We start from the raw sequence: 17,974 nt of genomic DNA, 5'->3' as shown, positions 1-17,974 counted from the left end.
AAGTTCTATTTGGTCACTGACCATAAGCCTTTGACGTCGTCGTTCCACCCGCCAAAGCCAGTTCCAGCCCATACTGCACAAAAGTTGCAATGTTGGTCTTTGTTTTTGTCCAACTACAATTATGAAATTTTGTTTCGGCCTACGGCCCAGCATGGCAATGCTCATACTTTGTCTCGTCTGCCTATCGGTCCTGACGAAGTGTTCAATTCTTCCGGATTGTCATGCATCTTTATTGATTCGCAAGATAAGGACTTAGCTGGTGGTTTTCCGGTTGATTTCCAACGCATTGCTGCCGCAACAGCTGCCGACGCTTCTTTGTAGATTCTTTTGCAGTATATTCATACTTAATGGCCTCCATTTGCTACGCAGATTCAAGATCCACTTGTTCGACATTACTCTGCGCAATGTCACAACTTCTCCGTACACCACGGTGTTATCTTGTTACGAATTGACAATGATCAGTCTCGTGTGGTTGTACCTCGTTCGTTGCAGTCAGAAATCTTCCGCTTGCTACACGCTGGTCATTGGGGTATCGTACGGACGAAACAATTAGCGTGTCGTCACTGCACTTGGGTCGGCATTGATGAACAAATTGAGAATTTGCTTGCTAACGGTCGATCTTGTGCAGAGCATCAATCTACTCCCTGCCAGCAGTTATTTCCGTGGCCACCTCCTACTGCGCCTTGGCAGCGCGTTCATATTAATTTTGCGGGTCCTTTCTGGGACACCCGCCGGTTGATTGTCATTGATGCATACAGCAACTTTCCTTTTGTTGTGCCTACGTCTTCTACAACATCTGTGAGTACTATTCAAGCTTTGACGTCTATTTTCTGCATTGAGGGCCTTCCTGAACTTACTGTCTTCGACAATGGCGCCCAATTTGTGTCCTCAGAGTTTGGAGCGTTCTGTGCTGCTAATGGCATTCGCCATCTGACCTCAGCCCCGTTCCACCCTCAGTCGAACGGTGAGGCTGAACGCTTTGTGAGTACGTTTAAGTCGCAGATGAGCAAGTTGCGCACCACATACTCTTGCGAGTGCACGCTCTAGATTTTCCTTGCTTCCTATCGCACTCAGCCGCACGGCACCCATTCCCCATCAGAATTGCTGCATGGCCGCGCCCATCGATCACTCCTGCAGCTATTGCACTAACCGCTGCACATCGTTCTGGCTTGGCGCCGTATGATTTGGTGTTCTATTGCGTTTTCACTGGCAGGCAGCGCTGGGAGCAGGGGCGCATTCTTCGCCAGCTTGGCCACGCCTTATTTGTCATTTCTGGCCCCTCCGGCACTGTCAAGCCACACCAGAAACAGATTCGTTTGTGCCATCCTCGGTTTTTGGCCGCTGGTTGTTTTCGGCAGAATTGGAGGCTTTGTGGCTTCCAATGCCACAGCCCACGACTCCACCGATGGCGCCTCCGCCGGGCGCGCCTCCAGTCGTTGCCGCTGCTGGTCTGGTCACCTGCTCCGAATGGACGCCTCCCGCCACTGCCGCCACCGTGTTCCTCCGCAGTGTCAGAACAGATGGACACTGAGGCTGCCGTTACGCCGCTGCCGCCACCCATGGTGGTCGTTGCTCCGTCTCCTCATCCGAGCATACCCAGTAGCGGTGCGCGGCCAGGGCAGGTTTTCCATGGGGCATTTTCCTCGCACCCTCGCAAGAAATTTGGGGTCGCGGGTGGACAGCGCACCCCAGCAGTTCAGCTGTCCGCCACCTCAGCTGCGCCGCCCCTGGGTCCCTCCACCCACCGTTGAAAACCATACTCAACGACGGCGCGTCATTTCAGGAGGGAGGGATGTGGTATCAATAGTAACGATGCCACATAGTTTCAAAGGTTGGCACTACCATGAGACACCGACGGCAGCGCCCTCTAGATGGTGCTGTGCAGCTCGACGAGCTCCGCAACTGCTTCATCCCATTTCATTAGGCGCAGCCAGCCAGGACACTTTGCTTCAGCTTGGCATCTCATTCCAAGTTATGTATTCTTATTGCTTGAGTAAAGGGAATTTAAATTCATACAGCAGTACCGACGTGTTTTACTTTTTCCTGATCCAAACTACGCGCCGCCTTCCAGGTGGGATACAAAACCCTTCCTGAATGATGCCTACAGTAAAAGATCCACACCTTCTTCAAATTTCAAGTTTTTATCCTTAGCGGTTTGGGTTGGGCAATGATGAGTCAGTCAGTCACTCAGGACATTCCTTCATATACAGAGATAACATTAGAAGTGACCTTTAAAAACAAAGTATAGCAGTCTCACACAGAAACATAGTTTTCATTGAGGTTCTGCAGTTTCTGGATCAATCCTGTACAAATAAAGCCATTATGTGTGTTCGCCAGGAACTGAGCATGTTGCTGCTGTTTTAGGTGAGACTTAAGGTACGTTTATTCTGCCAGCTTGCTGCTCGCCATCATGGCCCAGCGATGATGAATCAAACCCACTGCATCTTGATGGTGGACTAAATCTGCACCATTACTGCATTTCCTGCTGCTAGCTACGATCCTCACCAGGAGACAATATCAAGTTAGATTGTATTTCGTGCTGCAATCATTGTCATATGTCCTCAAACTTGAGCCGTGATTGGCTGCTTCAGCATCATTCCTCACGTTTGACTACGCTTGTAGTATGCTAGGTAAGTAAACAGCTGCAGGGTAATTAGTCCTAGTGAGCAGTAAGCAGAGAGGCCGCAGCATAAATACAAGGCTCCCAGCTAGCAGTGAGGTTTAATGTGCCAGCAGTGAGCAGCAAGGTGCCAGCAGTGAGCAGCAAGGTGCCAGCAGTGAGCAGCAAGGTGCCAGCATTGGTATTGTGCTAGTTGCTGCTACTGAGAGGTGGAGATACACAAGACAAGGCTTACAACTTAACAGGAGCATTGAGGGGAGATATCTTAGTAGTAAATATGAAGTGGGGGTCCCAATGTTACGAATGGTAAAATTTCTGTAGTTCCCAGTGTGGGAAGTGAGCTGATTTACTTTTTTTTTTTTAACCTAAATACTTATTCACACATACTGCTGCAAAAGTGATCTAGATAAATTAACTATTATACTCCAATTAAATTTGCTTTGTGACTGATGCTTCAGTGAAGTGAGTGGTAGGAGCCAGGCATCAGCCAATCACAGCTGTTTTGAAGACTCCATGTACTCGCTGCATTTCCTGCTCTGAGAGCACGAGCAGCACGGCCTTGCAGGTGATGCTGGCGTCAGGGTCTGGGAGGGGGGGGTCATGCCACACGTGTGGGAGTGGCAAGGAAAAAGTGCAAAATATGCAGTAATTTTTGATTTGCAGCAGTAAAAAACAAATATTCTTATTCAAATAAGGCAAAAGTATATCCACTGCTAAAATTGGTCTTTGGTAAAAATTTTAGTTTATGTACAAAAATATTGAAAAGAAAAATGTCAGGTTTATAATATCTATCATACAATCGTATAAACTAATTGGTTAAAAGCTTCGATTCTTTCGCAAGTCATAGCTTTCCTTTAGTGGTGATAAGTTATTCTGATGTTTTGAAATTAAAAAGACCTACAGCAGTTAATTCAGAGAACTTGCAGTGAATAATGTAGTTGCTTTACATTCAGAGAACTATAGATCTTATGTTACTACACACGAAAAGCAGCCATTATACCGAAATTCTTTTAACGGTGGAAGGACAGCCACATCTCACTGTACTGTGGTATAAATATAATATGCTTACTGTTATGCAGAAAATAATGTTCTCATTGTAATGTTCTCATTGTAATGTGGTCATAAAGTTAATTGCTCACATTTCACTATAATACTTTTATCAATGTAATAATCTGTTATGTTGTTATATTTCCACATCCATGTGCACAGAAAGCTTCTGATCAACACATTAAAATGCAATGGGAATATGTCCCAGTTAAAGGCATACAGAAATGGGATCTGTGAATTGTTCTGCAACTCTTGATATCAAAGAGCCATCAAACACTAGAGAAGATCTTCAGTAATAGTTATGGACAAGGCCTCTTATCATTTGTTTATCCTTGATAAGGCATCTACATTAACTTTCAGAAAACAGACATTATCGACTGGCTACAGTGAAAAACAGTCCCATACCAGACGACCACAGGAATTACTGCATCTCGTGGCTCAGAGTAAACCACCGTTACCTCTTATGTTGTAGATGACCTGACATAGGGTTCTCAAGACTTCCATCATGTCACTGCCATTTCAATTCCACTCAACTCATGCAGGCTTAAGTTAAGGGGTAAGGTGGTAAGGAACAACAAAAAATGTATAAAAGATGCTATAAACAAAACACTGTCATCAGACAAACATAATATTGTGAAACACATAAAGAAAGGAATAATGAAAGCATGGGAACATGAATGTGTAATGGAAAAAATGTAGAATAACTTATTATTTCATTAAATTCTGACAATGATTCTAGTGGCTACACAGACGATAATGAAACTGATTCAGATGTAACTAGTGCACTTTTCCATTAGCGGTATAGCGCGTTACCAAAAGTTCAGCTGTTTTTACCCCTTACAATTTTTTCTGCTTATCTGGATAATTTGTTGCTTTGCGACTTGAAACTTGCTTCATTAAGCAAGCAGTGATACATTAACACAACAGAAGACTAAAATTAATGAATTTCTTGTCTGTTTACATGATCTAGGAGGTCCAAAGTAAGTTGATGTGTCCTAGCTCCACATAAAGAATTATTACAATATATAGACTTCCTAAGCAGAGAATATTTCAGGAACAAAATTAACTTTGAGGTTTTTTAAGAGAAAGAAATGTGCAGAAGACTTTCCTGAGGAACATAGGAAACAGCAACATAAAAGAATGACAATCATTAAGAAGAAACAACACTGGGCATAAAAAATCGTTAAGTGACTGGTGTACATGATCAACAGTTGGCCACATTCCCCATTCCCTCTTAAGGTTTAAATTCTGTGGTGGTGGTGGTGGTGGTGGTGGTGGTGGTGGTGAGGAGCTATAGATTCAATGTATGTTCTCATCAACAGAACAGAATGTGTTCAAGGTGTATACATGGACAAGAAAAAAAAAATTCCTGCGTTTTTTCCAGTTTTCCCAGTTAAGAATACATTTTTGCCCTGGTGAAAATACACAATTTCCTGGGTTAAAATACTCTCTCTCTCTCTCTCTCTCTCTCTCTCTCTCTCTCTCTCTCTCTCTCTCTGTTAAGTGACAGTATACATTCCCCCAAGAACTGTAAAACTTATCAGTTCTCTGAATGGTAAAAGTTTTATACACCACTTCCTGGCACTTCAGGAAACGAAATCTAGCAAAAACTAACATGTTTTGGAGAAAGATCTCTATTCCACAGCAACACATATGCTGCATATTTTTATATTACAAAAGTACAAATACAAAGTAATTGGATAGATAAAAAATTTACTCACAAAGTGCCAGAAGTAGATCACACATACTTTATAGTGCCAGAAAATATAAATGTGAATTCCACCAAACACAGCACGTTAGTTTCCGAAGCACTGAAATCCAGATTGTGATGTGCTTTTGTCAGCCAATCATAGGTCATGTCATATTACCTCACCAGCAAACGAAAGCAGATATTCAGACCATAGGACACCTGATGCAGTCAGCCAATAGATACATCACTCAGCTCCTTTACATGGGGCTCCAAAACCAGATTTTGTAAACAGATTTCCTAACACTGCTTCTGGGTGGTCATGTAAACACTTCAAAATCAAACCTGAAAATCCACTTCTAGTTTGCCAGCTTTCCCACTCAGCAACCGATTTTTGCTCCCATGTAAATACAACCGGCTCTGAAGTGTTTCTGGATTGTCAAGTTATATCTTGTTTTTAAAATATTCAACTAATATAGACGGGTGAATTTCTGTGCAGCGAAAGAAAAGCAGAAATATTAAACTGGGCATGAAACTGTCAGGGCTAGCAAATCCACTTCAGACCTTAACATGTAAACAGGGCATCAAAAAACGGTTTTCGAAATTCGGTTTTCATCTTTCACAAGATGGTCGCATGTAAACATAGCGACTGCTAAGAAGAGTGAACACACAAATAAGAAAAGTTCATGGTTTAAATTAATATACATATAGTACAGCTACAAAAAAAGCTAACCTTTCAAATATAATATTGGTCTTTTTTGTGTGTGTTGCCCTTTTAAGATATACCAAATACAAATGTGCCAATAAAATTTTAAACGATGACATAAATGTCTTGTCTTCTGGGCCCGAAGAGGCTGGTCCTCAAAGCATTAAGTTTTGAATGAGAGTCAAACGCTCCGTCATTTAAGAAACTCATTGCACATTCTCACACATAACAGAATTCATCTTCCATAAAAGGAAATTTACTTTGAAAGTAACGCTTCTCAAACCACCATTTGCAATATTTTCCCAAAACCTGTCAGAAAAATAGGTGACACCATGCTCATCGAAAGCAGTTGTCATGAAGTATTGCATAGCCTTCGACCTGAAGCCTCTGACACATTTTGATGACAGCGAACATTTATGTGCGCACCGTGTTTTGTTTCTGTAAATGGTGCATTTTCTTTGCGGTTTTTACATTGGTGTTTTTCTCTCATTTATGTTTTATTGCTGCAGTATTAGTCTACAGTACTGGACATCAGTAAAATTCTTTGTTATAGTATCAGTTCTTACCAGCCAAAATTACAAAAATTTAAATAAAAACTAAGGCAGTGCCCGAATTCTAAAAGATTCCCAGATTTTTCTCAGTTTTCTCCTGGATGAAAAAGTTTCCAGGTTTTTCCCGGATTTCCCAGTTGTCCCGTGGCATGTCCACCCTGGCGTTTTATTACCAATTCCCCGATTAGTTTCTAACGGATAGGGGTAATTTGTTGAAGAGTGTCAATATTTCTCAGTCCATTCAGTCCATCAAGACTTCTGCTCGATCTTTGGCTCATCGGATGAATGTTTCCTCGATTTGTGCTAGTATGGTTGTGGATTATTATTATTATTATTATTATTACAAACACACAGGAAATTGTTTCTAGATTGTAAAAATATTGAACTGGCAATATATTCAGTCATCTGAAACAAGGAAAATTTTTTTGTGAACGATATTCATAGGCAGCAGAACTCAACATAAAACATTGTTTTCGAATTATATTAATGTTCTTACTGTAATTATTTCATTCACAGACAATTTACCACTTCTCAGAGTTTGAAATGATACAAGCTACTTGATTACACAAATTTTACTTTGTGCTAAACATTGTTGTCGCGGCTTTATGATTCAGGTACTTATTATAAGTAATATTGGAGTGTCCCTCAACACACTTTTGTTTAAAATGTTGAGAGTAGATTATAAAACTTTATTTGAAGCAAGCTATTGCAATATAAATCACATTCTGCACATCTCTAAATAAATATAGGGGGACATAAGCAGTCATGATTTTTAAGGAAAATGTCCTGAACAATTTTTCGTTAATGCAGAACACTTGAACTCTATACATTGTCTTGATGACACAGGCCATTAACAGTAGTCGGTAATACTACCACTCACCTATCAGGTGGTATCACACTGACAATTACAGGTATACAATACGTGATAAATCTGGGAAGTGGTCAGCCGTGGCCTTGGCAAGAGTTAGCATAAATAATGCACAGCAAATTATCTATTTATTTTAATCATCATTCTCAGAGCTATTTACATCAAGATCACCAGTGGAATCACCACTCTCCAATGTATCATCACCGTCGTCGTCATCGTCACTGTCATCATCATCATCATCATCATCATCATCATCATCATCATCATCATCATCATCAGTGTCCATAGATTCATCACCATTATTTTCATTTTCCTTCAATTCAGTGTCAGTTTCACTTTCTACTTTTGATTCTGTTTTAAGAGTTTCTCCCGCTATGTCCATTACAGAATTTTCATTCTTCAGTCCATATTTCTTCTTCATCCCACTTCCCCTTAGCTGTTGACTTTTAGCTAATTCAACAACCACCTCTTTTCCTTTGAACTTGTGTTTACTAGGATCTGCTACAACAGCAGCAGCTTGCTGTGCTGTAGTGAACTTGCATATAGCACGGCTGTAAAAATAGAATTAATTTGTTAACTTAAATGACATTTTCATGCACTCTCATTTTTCATTTTCTTAATAGTACTTAAAACACAGTACGCCTTGTTAATTCAGGCTTTTGTATAGGTTTATGTTTATGTTTATAGTATCTGAAACTTATTTATAATCAAAACAAATGTTGTCGAAAATTGCGACAGCTTGAGCAGCAACCCTTCTTGAGTGAAGTGTTCACATGCTTCTAACGCAGAAACATTGCTTTCAACAGAGAAAAGAGCATTACAGAAACTAAGTATACTTGGCTAAACAGGCTGAGATCGCTGATGCAGTCAACAAAATAAATGTTTTACTGTGACACAACGACATGTGAAAGCATAATTCTTTGAGTATACACTTCAGTTCCATTACAATATCTAGTGAATGTGAAAGGAGAGGCAATATTTCAGATCCTATTCATATTAATTTCAAAATCAATAACACAAAACAAATATCAGAGGCGAATGCTGGCCAAACCTCCACTGACTGCCTTGCTATCTTATGTACACAAAACAGGCTTTTCCTCTTGTAGGTGATGATAAATCTGTTTCATCCAACAGTGACAGGAGATTCTCACAGTAGAACTGTAAAGAGCTTCATTAAAACCCCTACACTACCTAGCATTTCCACTGTGTTCTGACATGTTTCAATATACTGCAATTTTTTTAAATTTTTTTCCTGCATCAAATTTTAACATATAAGCTCACAAAAGCACTCAGAATTTTCTTTTATCACAGTGATCTTAATAGCACTCAGTCAACATCGCCAAAAACATCATTGTGCGTAGAGTGAGCAAAAACTTATGCAGCAGCCAACATCCTAATTTAACACAGTTTGGAAAAGATTATCTGACAACTGATATTCAAATGACTTCAGTAAACAGGAAATTAGGAAGCAGCACGATACAAAACCTCTGATAATCAACATTTTGATAACGAAGAACAATCTCGAAGTTGCCTTCATAGCAACACTGGCTACACTTACATAAACCTCCTCCCCCTTACCTGTTGGATTTCATGAACAGAAACACAAAGCCAACACCCATCATAGTAAAACAACATTATACACCAACTGGAGAAGAGACTTAAGAAGACACTGAAAGAATGGATTATTAGATAAAAGGTATTATTCTGATAGTTAAGGGAGAAGAACATTTAATTACAACTGATGACTGGAATAAAATGGTAGAAAAAAGAAGATAAGGAAAGGTGTAACAAAATAGGGATTGGGGGAAAGGAATGAAAGAGGAACTCACCTGGTAAATTTTGGATAGAGTATGATTTTAATCATCGCTAAAACATGGTTTAACAATCATGAAAGAAAACAACCTGTGGACACTGGATGGTTTAATTTTGGTTGTATGAGGGTTGTTTTTTTTTTTTTTTTTTTTTTTTTTTAGTAAGTGCCATTTTAAAATTAAAATAAAACAAGGACATTTTGCTTAGAAATGTTATTTTTATGTGAAAGATTGGAGTTTTAATCTACCTTTCTATTTAATTCCCAACAATATTAAGGCACTTATTGTATTACACAACCACATTTCAGTACCATTCTCGTCGAAATCTGCCAACTGAGCATAACTTTCGGTAACAAGGGTTTCTTGTCAGAGGTTATTCTGAAGAACGGTAACCCTACATTTACAGCATTTATAGGGCTAGAGGAAACTTTTGACAAATTTAGCTGGACTACACTCTTTGAATTTTAGAAGGCAGCAAGGATAAAATACAGGGAGTGAAAGGTTTTTTATAACTTGTACAGAAACCACAATGCAACTGTACAAGTCAAGGGGACATTACAGGGGAGCAGTAGTGGTGTGAGACAGGGTTGCAGCATACCCCCAATGTCATCAAGCAATACAATGAGCAAGAAAGGAAATATAGGAGAAATTTAGAAAGGGAATTAAAATTTAGGGAGATAGAATAAAAACTTTGAGGTCTGCCAGTAATTCTGTAAGAGATAGCAAATGACTTGGAAGAGCAGTTGTATCAAATGGAAAGTGTCTTGAAAGGAGGATATACAATGAACATCAACAAAAGCAAAACATGGATGATGGAACATAGACAAATTAACCCAGGATATGCAGAAGTAGTTAGAATAAGAAATGAGACACTGGTAGTAATGGATCAGTTTAGTTCTTTGGGCAGCAAAATAAATGAAGATGGCAAGAGTAGGGAGGACATAAAATTCAGACTGGTAATAGTAAGAGAAGTATTTTAGAAAGACAGGAATTTGTAAACATGTAATATAAATTTAAGCATCAGAAAGTCTTTTCAGAAGGTATTTATCTGGAGTGTGGCCTCATACGAAAGTCAACTGGGGATGATAAGTACTTAAGATGAGAAGGGAACAGAAGCTCTTGAAATGTGGTGCTATAAAAGAATGGTGATGATTAGATGGGTAGATCAAACAAATAATGAGGTGGTACCAAATAAAATCACAAAGGAAAGAAATCTATGGCATGACTTCACTAAAACAAGGGTTTAGTTGATAGGATACATCTTGAGGTATCAAAGTATTACAGTCAATTTGGTCATGGAGAGAAATGGGAGTGGGTAAAAATGTAGAGAGAGGCTTAGGCATGGATCAGTGAACAGGCTCAAATGGATGTAGTTATTCAGCAATGACGAGACATGTGCAGCATAGACTATCACTGAGAGTTACAGCAAACCGATCTTTGGACTGAAAACTGCAACATTGTATCTTACCTGGATTTTGAAGCTTTGCTTCTGTACACCTTAGCCCAAATGCATCCAGGAAAAGTAGCTACAAGGTCCTTGTCTTCTGTTTTAAACGGCAACTTCTTTATCCATAGTCTGTTACACGAAAAACAAGAAGAGTAATAAGTCATGCTAATATGACAATACTAAAACACAGTAATTTAAAAATGAGATTGTAGATATTCAATTTTCTCTGACCACTGTATTTGAAACAATATACAAGCATGAAACCATATTCTAAGTAAAATTATACAAGTCATCACCTTCGGTCATTGCCACCACCAGCTGCAGGTTTCCCACTTCTTCTCCTCACATGTTTGCCAGCTGTAATGCGTGAGCTTTCAACTTCTTCTGTTTGAGGCACAATGCTATTATCATCAACAGATAGTTTATTTTTTGCTTTGTGTTTATTTCCAATTTTGTTCTCTTTTAAGGTCTTACTTTTTTCTTGAATAGGAGGTTTTTGTTCATTTTTTATATATTTAAGTTTTCTTGGCAGCTCCACGCTGAGATGTCCATTTTTATATTCTTTTTTGTTCAACTGTTTCAGAACTTCTGGAACAACAGATTGGCTCTCCAATACTATATGACAAAACCTATGGGAAAATATTTCTTACAATCAACTGACTGAAGAAATAAAAATAATCTTACAGAATCTTATCATTCTTTACAATTAATTGCTAACATCAGTAACTAATTAAACAGAAATAGTGCAAAAATATGGAATATGCATATGAATCTTGTGCAGTTTACAGCTACACACTGCAAAATACAACACACAGTAAGTGAATTTCATATTCTGATTCAAGGAGGCGAAACGAATAATCAGAATAGATCTACAACAATTAAGTAAAGTGTATGGTATTATTTCGGAATGATGTTTCGGTTCGTGGTCTTTGACCACTGAAAGACAACTTCCCCTACAATGAGCAGCATTTACTATAAAAAATATCAAACACATACTGAAATATACAGTTTCCTCCAGGTTGTACGGTTCATCCAACAGTAATTTATTCTTCTTTCAACTGCTTTAAAACACTCATGATCATATAATTAGTCTACCCCTGGTAATGAAGTCAAGCCCTAAACATACACAGTTTTTCTACGATTTGAAAGAGCAGGTGGTCACATCAGAAACATTTCCCCCATCATCGCCGACGCAATATGACAAAGAGGAAACAAAGGTAACATAAGAGATACACCACTTTCAGTTGGCTTTTCAGAGAGCTCTACCCAGTAATTGGTCCATGACAATGGATTGACAGTATCACCAGTAAGTGGTCACTGTCACTATGCTCATCATGCATTGACCACTGTGGCAATGCCACAGACTGGGAGAGAGATCATATCATCAATAGCCAAAAACTTGCCATGGGCAGCACAAAAGTAAGTAAGAGTACCCTCATTAAGACATAAATCATGGTCAGAAAAAGGACAATCAGAAGGCCCCTGCCAGAAGACATGTTACTTCCCCACAGATGGTGGTGCACACTGAAGCTCCTAAATACTCAAAAAAGGGAGAACGGGTGAGGGAATAATGTTGTCAGATTAAGGTTCATCATAAATAAGTGCCCTGCCTTAGGGTAAAAAGATGTTACAAATGCTGGGGTCCTTCCCACTTGCACTGCTACTACTTCTAATGTGGTACAGTGGGAAATCCACTCACAACATCTGTGCAAACTAGAGCACAGACGCCTATAGATGCTCTTTTGGAACCAGTAGGTTTCCAACAGAATGCACAGTATAACTGATGACTTGGAAAACGGTAATCAGCGAAATCCATTTCTTGGAGAGCAACACTGATTACAGAACAAGAGAGCATTAGTTGTTCTTGTTCCAGCAGGTGACAGTAATTAGGGTGTTCTGGTTAGGCACAATGGGGCCAAGAAGGCATTTCACTGTCACTGCACTGTCACTGTCATCAGTGGGGATGGAACAAGAACAACAACAACAACAACAACACACAGGTTCAGATCCCAATGCCACAAGGAGATCTGGCAGCTCCAAGGTCACTGGGGTAGCCTCCTCTCAAGATTTCTTCTTTTTTACTTCCACAACTTTTGACAGCCAGGACTCATGCAAGAGCTGCAAGTTCCTATTCAGTACAGGAACTGAAGAGAAGCAGGCGAGGCCAGTGGCCCACAGTCCAGGGGTCTTTCAGCCGTTGGCTTGTGCCTCCTTGCTGGTCCGTATATGTCTGCAGAGAGTTTGTGAAAGAGCACTCTGTCACTGGTAGATACCGAAGGAGATGGTGCTTTTTCGCCTGGGTATGGGGAGTTGAGATCCCCAAAGATGGTGCTGTAGGAACTGTAACAGTGTGTGCCTATTTCTCTTCATGGTCTTATTTACTTGTGTGACTGCCAGTGGTTGGTGTAGTAGTAGTAGATGGCTGCCAAGAATGGGAAGAAAGCCAATGTGCACTCTGTATGCATACCAGGTGGAGTCATTCCAGATGTGGAACGAGTGCTTCCAGATGCCATGACAAGCACAGGGTGCAGCCAACTGCAGGTGGTGGCCCATGTCAGTACCAATAATGTGTGTCACTTTGGATCGGGAGAGATTCTCTCTGGTTTCAAGCGGCTAACAAAACTGGTAAAGGCTTTCAAGCTTGCTTGTGAGATGAAAGCAGAGCCCACCATTCGCAGCATAGTTGACAGGACTGATTGCCAACCTCTGGTACAGAGCCAAGTCGAGGGTCTGAATCAGAAACTTAGATAGTTCTGTGATCATGTAGGCTCCAGATTCCTCGACTTGTGCCATAAGGTGGTTGGGTTTCAGGTTCCACTGAATAGGTCAGGAGTCCACTACACGCAGGAGGCAGCTACATGGGTAGCAGGGGCTGTGTGATGTGGACTGGGAAGTATTTTAGGTTAGAGGGTCTCGGAAAAACACAAAAGGGCTTCAGTATCAAAGGGTACAGGCCAAACACTGGAAGAACATAGATACAGGAACCATCAGTATAACAGTTGTAAATTGTCATAGCTGTGTTGGGAAAACACCAGAGCTCCGAGCACTAATAGAAAGCAGTGATGCTCAAATCGTTATAGGCACTGAAAGTTGGCTAAAGCCGGAGTTAAGTTCAGCCAAAAGTTCAGCCAAACTGCTCCAAGATGATAACCAATTCCACAAGCAACTTAGATACATGCTAAACAACTAATACACCAACACGGATAACTACACCATATCCATAAGTAGCATCCTCAGCCATAACAAAACTAAAACATTGAAAGCTACAGGATCAGATAATACTAATGCCCAAGTTCTCAAACAAATAAAAGTACAAACTGTTCCATTCACAATCAGATTACAGAATGATTCCTTAACACCAGGTAGGGGGGCCTGCCGGCTGGAAATTAGCAGACCAATCTGTTTGGTTAAAAATACTTACAAAGGTACAGAAAAGGCTGCTTGGCGACAGGTTACACTCACATTGGGCGCTTCAAAGACTTAATCATTGCAAGTTTGGCATAAAGAGAACGAAATGTACTGAAGAAGCATTTAACAAGGTGTCAAAAAAAAACAGACATACATAACAAAAATATGCATTTACAGCATTAACTGACATTGCAGGAGCATTTGATAATTTATGTTGGCCCACGTTATTTGCCCGGATTCTTGAACTACAGGAACCTCGGTACCCATACCAAGTTTTATTAGTTATTATAGAGGCAGAGTTGTAGAATGGATAGCTGGCACACGCAATGTAATAAAAACAACTAACAGGTGCCCACAGTGATCAACATGAGGGCCAGTAGGGATTTAGCAGTCAAACATTTCTTGTGCCAACTGGAAGAAGGTGACAAAGTCAACGGAATGATGGCCTATGTGACTACATCCTAACTGTGGTGTCAGGAACTCAGCTGAGCTGGAGGAAATGGCAAATAGAGTCGTCTCTCAAGTATAGCAAAGGGGAGTGGACAACAAAGTAACATAGCCCCAAATTAAACTACACATATGCGCCTTAAAGGTCAACTTTCATTGTGCAGAAATCCTATAACTAAATTAGAAAACATCTCTATCAACAGACAAACAGTCACATGACACTTTGTAATCCAACTGGATGAATAGTGCAACTTCGCACAGCACATTCAGACAATTTCACATGATGCAAGCAACATTATGCACAAAATTGCCCATGTCTCACAGCTAACTAAAAGCTATCGCTGCATGTGCTGACGACCTATCACAATGCCATTTTCATATTCATCATAAGCTTCACAGCAAGATGTGCACAGAGAAACTCACAGGTGCCTTTGGCACTATACCAACCAATAATGTACTGGTGAATCTCAAAATTTACCCAGTAGAAATTACATTAAGATGTCATGCATCCTCAAATTAGTTATGTAAACAGGGTTTGACGAAAGTCAAACAAATCTTAGGCCAAAGGATAACAACCAAAGCCGAACTCATGAAGAGGAAAGTAGATACATGGCAGAACAAATGGGACAATAGTGAAATGGGTCAAAGATTCACCAACTTTTCCTGTGTATTCGCCAACACCCAACACTTGGTTATGTAAGTCCCAGTCAAGACACTGCACACTACTGAACAGTACACAGCCAATATCCAGTTTACCTGTACAGCTTCAAAAGGAAAGACAATATCAGTGCACACTCTGCTGCAGAGTGAAAATCTCATTCTGGAAATGACATCTGTTGGTGCAGTCATATGGGAACACTCAGCCACACACTATTCCTCATGCACTTCTGTCATGGAATTATGGAACTCACAAAGACTAAAACAACTACAAGAACTTTTAAGATATCATGAATCATTGACAATAATGACAATGTTATGAACATTTCTGTTCCAAATTATGTTGAAAGATATGTTTTTCATGGTCAAACAAAACTGTTGACAACACAATCAGATCATAAAATCTATAAGAGTTGGATGTTCAAAGCATATGGCTGGAGAATTTTGTAACTGTCATTACCTAGACACTGCATTTGTGAAAAAGCAAACAAAAGTTTGTTTATAGTTTTATCAAATCTGTAAGTTATTAGCTCTTGTCTCTTGCATCTGTCCATTGTATCTCCTGCTGACGTTGTGTGCTGTTGTTATTGAACTTGAAATAAACACGCGGTTACGGTTTGAAAGTGAACATAATGCTTTTATTAACACACACAGAATGAATGTAACACAAGGGTATGCAAAACACAACCATGTTAATAGGAACGTCTATAAAAGCGTCCGTAACAACTTCAGCAAAGATAAATATGTAGCAGAGGCATTGATTCTAAATTCCAACACCCCCACTAGATGCAATGTATCTCAGTACTTCATTCTCGGAATCCAAATTCTAGTGTTAGATGCTGATGTCTGGTCCTAGGTAGTGGCTTTGTCATCATATCTGCAAGCATTCCATTTGTGGAAATTTGCTCCACTGTGATTTCTCCTGTATCTATCTTTTCACTGACGAAATGATGCCTGGTGTCAATGTATTTAGTACGAACTTTGTATCCACTTGTCTTTGACAGATCAATTGTACCTTTGTTGTCACAAAACAATCTTATCGGGCCCTCTTTTGGGAAAGGGGATATCTCTCTTTGCAGACATTGTAGCAAAAGTGCTTCCTGACACACAGAAGTTAAAGCCATATATTCTGCTTCTGTCGTCAAGAGAGCTACTGTTGGTTGATTTTTACTATTCCATGAAATTGCTGCACTTTGTGACATTAATAAAAAAAATCCAGTTGTTGGTTTTCTATCTCCTATGTCCCCAGCCCAGTCAGCATCAATGTAACCTGTGATGTCATGATCTTCTTTGGAAAATTGTAGCTTGAACTCTGTAGTACCCTTTATATACCTTAGGATTCGCTTTACAGCTTGCCAATGGATATTCCAGGGTTATTATTAAATCGACTCACAACTCCAATTGCATATACTAGATCTGGTCTAGTACCTAGTTGTGCATACATTAAGCTACCTATGGCTTCTTTATGTCAGACTTTCTTCATGGCATCTCTTTCTCTGTTTTTGGGCTCATTTCATGAGTTAATACTTGGTTATTGTCATGCGGCGTGGATACTGAATTACAGTCTTCCATGTTATACTTTCGTAAAATCTGATTTATATAATGAGTCTGATCCAACCATAAAAGCCCAAGTTTACGATCTCTTGTCACTCGGATCCCTAGACAATTGGATACTTCTCCAAGGTCCTTTAGTTTAAGTTGTTCCTTTAGTTGTTCTTTAAATGCAATTTTCTGTTGCATATTGTTACAAAATATCAGCATGTCATCTACGTAAACAGCTACAATTAATACATCACTTCCTTGGTTTCTGTGATAAACACATGGATCAGTGGTGGACCTGCCGAAATTTAAACTTAGTAGAACTCTGTCCAGTTTGATATTCCAACAGTGACTTCCCTGTTTAAGTCCATACACTGCTTTCTTGAGTCTTTTAATACCTTCATATTTGACTGTATTTGTCACGTAGTCAACTGTGGGAGTTTTAACATAAATTTCTTCTTTAAAATCACCCTGCAAAAAAAGCTGTCAGCTCATCACAATGATCAATGTCCAAGTCGTATTTAGCAGCTAGACTAAACAAACATCTGAGTGTATTGTGTCGTATCACTGGTGGGTATGTTTCTTCATAGTCTAAACCTTTAACTTGTGAACATCCCTTAACTACAAGTCGAGCTTTATGGCAAATTATCTGTCCTTGTAAGTCTCTTTTTACCTTAAAGACGCAAATAGCATCAATCGCTTTTTTGCCTTGAGGTAGGATAGCTGATTCCCAAGTTTTATTTTCCGCATGTGACTTCAATTCTTCTTCTATTGTTTGAAACCATTTCTCTGAATCCTTGGATTGCAAAGCTTCTTCCAAAGTTGATGGCTCTGATTCTTGCGAATCTTCTTTAGTACAATAGGTCACATTATCATCCATCTTCTTCGGTATGGGTATTCTGGGAGATCTTCAGAGCACTTGTTGAGGCAGTTCCGATTCTTCTTCTATTTCCACTGAGCCTGTTTCTTCTGAAATGCTGTTAACTGATCTGTTGTCCCCCAAGTCATCTTGAATCATACTGTTCTCCTCCTTATTTGTAAATGGAATAGATATTTGATTTGGTTCCAGCAAATGATCACACATTCCTGGCTTGTTATGATTCTCTTGAATTATTTCTTCTTTTAATATCACATCTCTGGATTTAATGATTCTTTGTTGAACTGGATGCAACAACCGGTATGCCTT

The 17,974-nt window shown here is 39.7% G+C and overlaps 1 protein-coding gene across 2 annotated transcripts in view; it reads right to left on the bottom strand.

The window, feature by feature from the left end:
- Positions 1-7,585: 7,585 nt before the first annotated feature.
- LOC124596205 (glutamic acid-rich protein-like) overlaps positions 7,586-17,974 on the bottom strand; it is a 30,099-nt gene continuing 19,710 nt past the window's right edge. For both annotated transcript variants that reach the window (XM_047135254.1, XM_047135255.1), the window contains exons 3-5: positions 11,034-11,366; positions 10,759-10,866; positions 7,586-8,030 (exon numbers count right to left, since the gene is read on the bottom strand). In XM_047135254.1, coding sequence (XP_046991210.1) covers positions 7,613-8,030; positions 10,759-10,866; positions 11,034-11,366 — 859 coding nt within the window. In that variant the 3' untranslated portion in view covers positions 7,586-7,612. The remainder of the gene's footprint in view (positions 8,031-10,758; positions 10,867-11,033; positions 11,367-17,974) is intronic.

This window comes from Schistocerca americana, chromosome 2 (genome assembly GCF_021461395.2).
Source record: "Schistocerca americana isolate TAMUIC-IGC-003095 chromosome 2, iqSchAmer2.1, whole genome shotgun sequence".
Lineage (NCBI taxonomy): Eukaryota > Metazoa > Arthropoda > Insecta > Orthoptera > Acrididae > Schistocerca > Schistocerca americana.
Note: the sequence above shows the minus strand (reverse complement) of the source record. Positions and strands in the feature narration are given on the sequence as shown.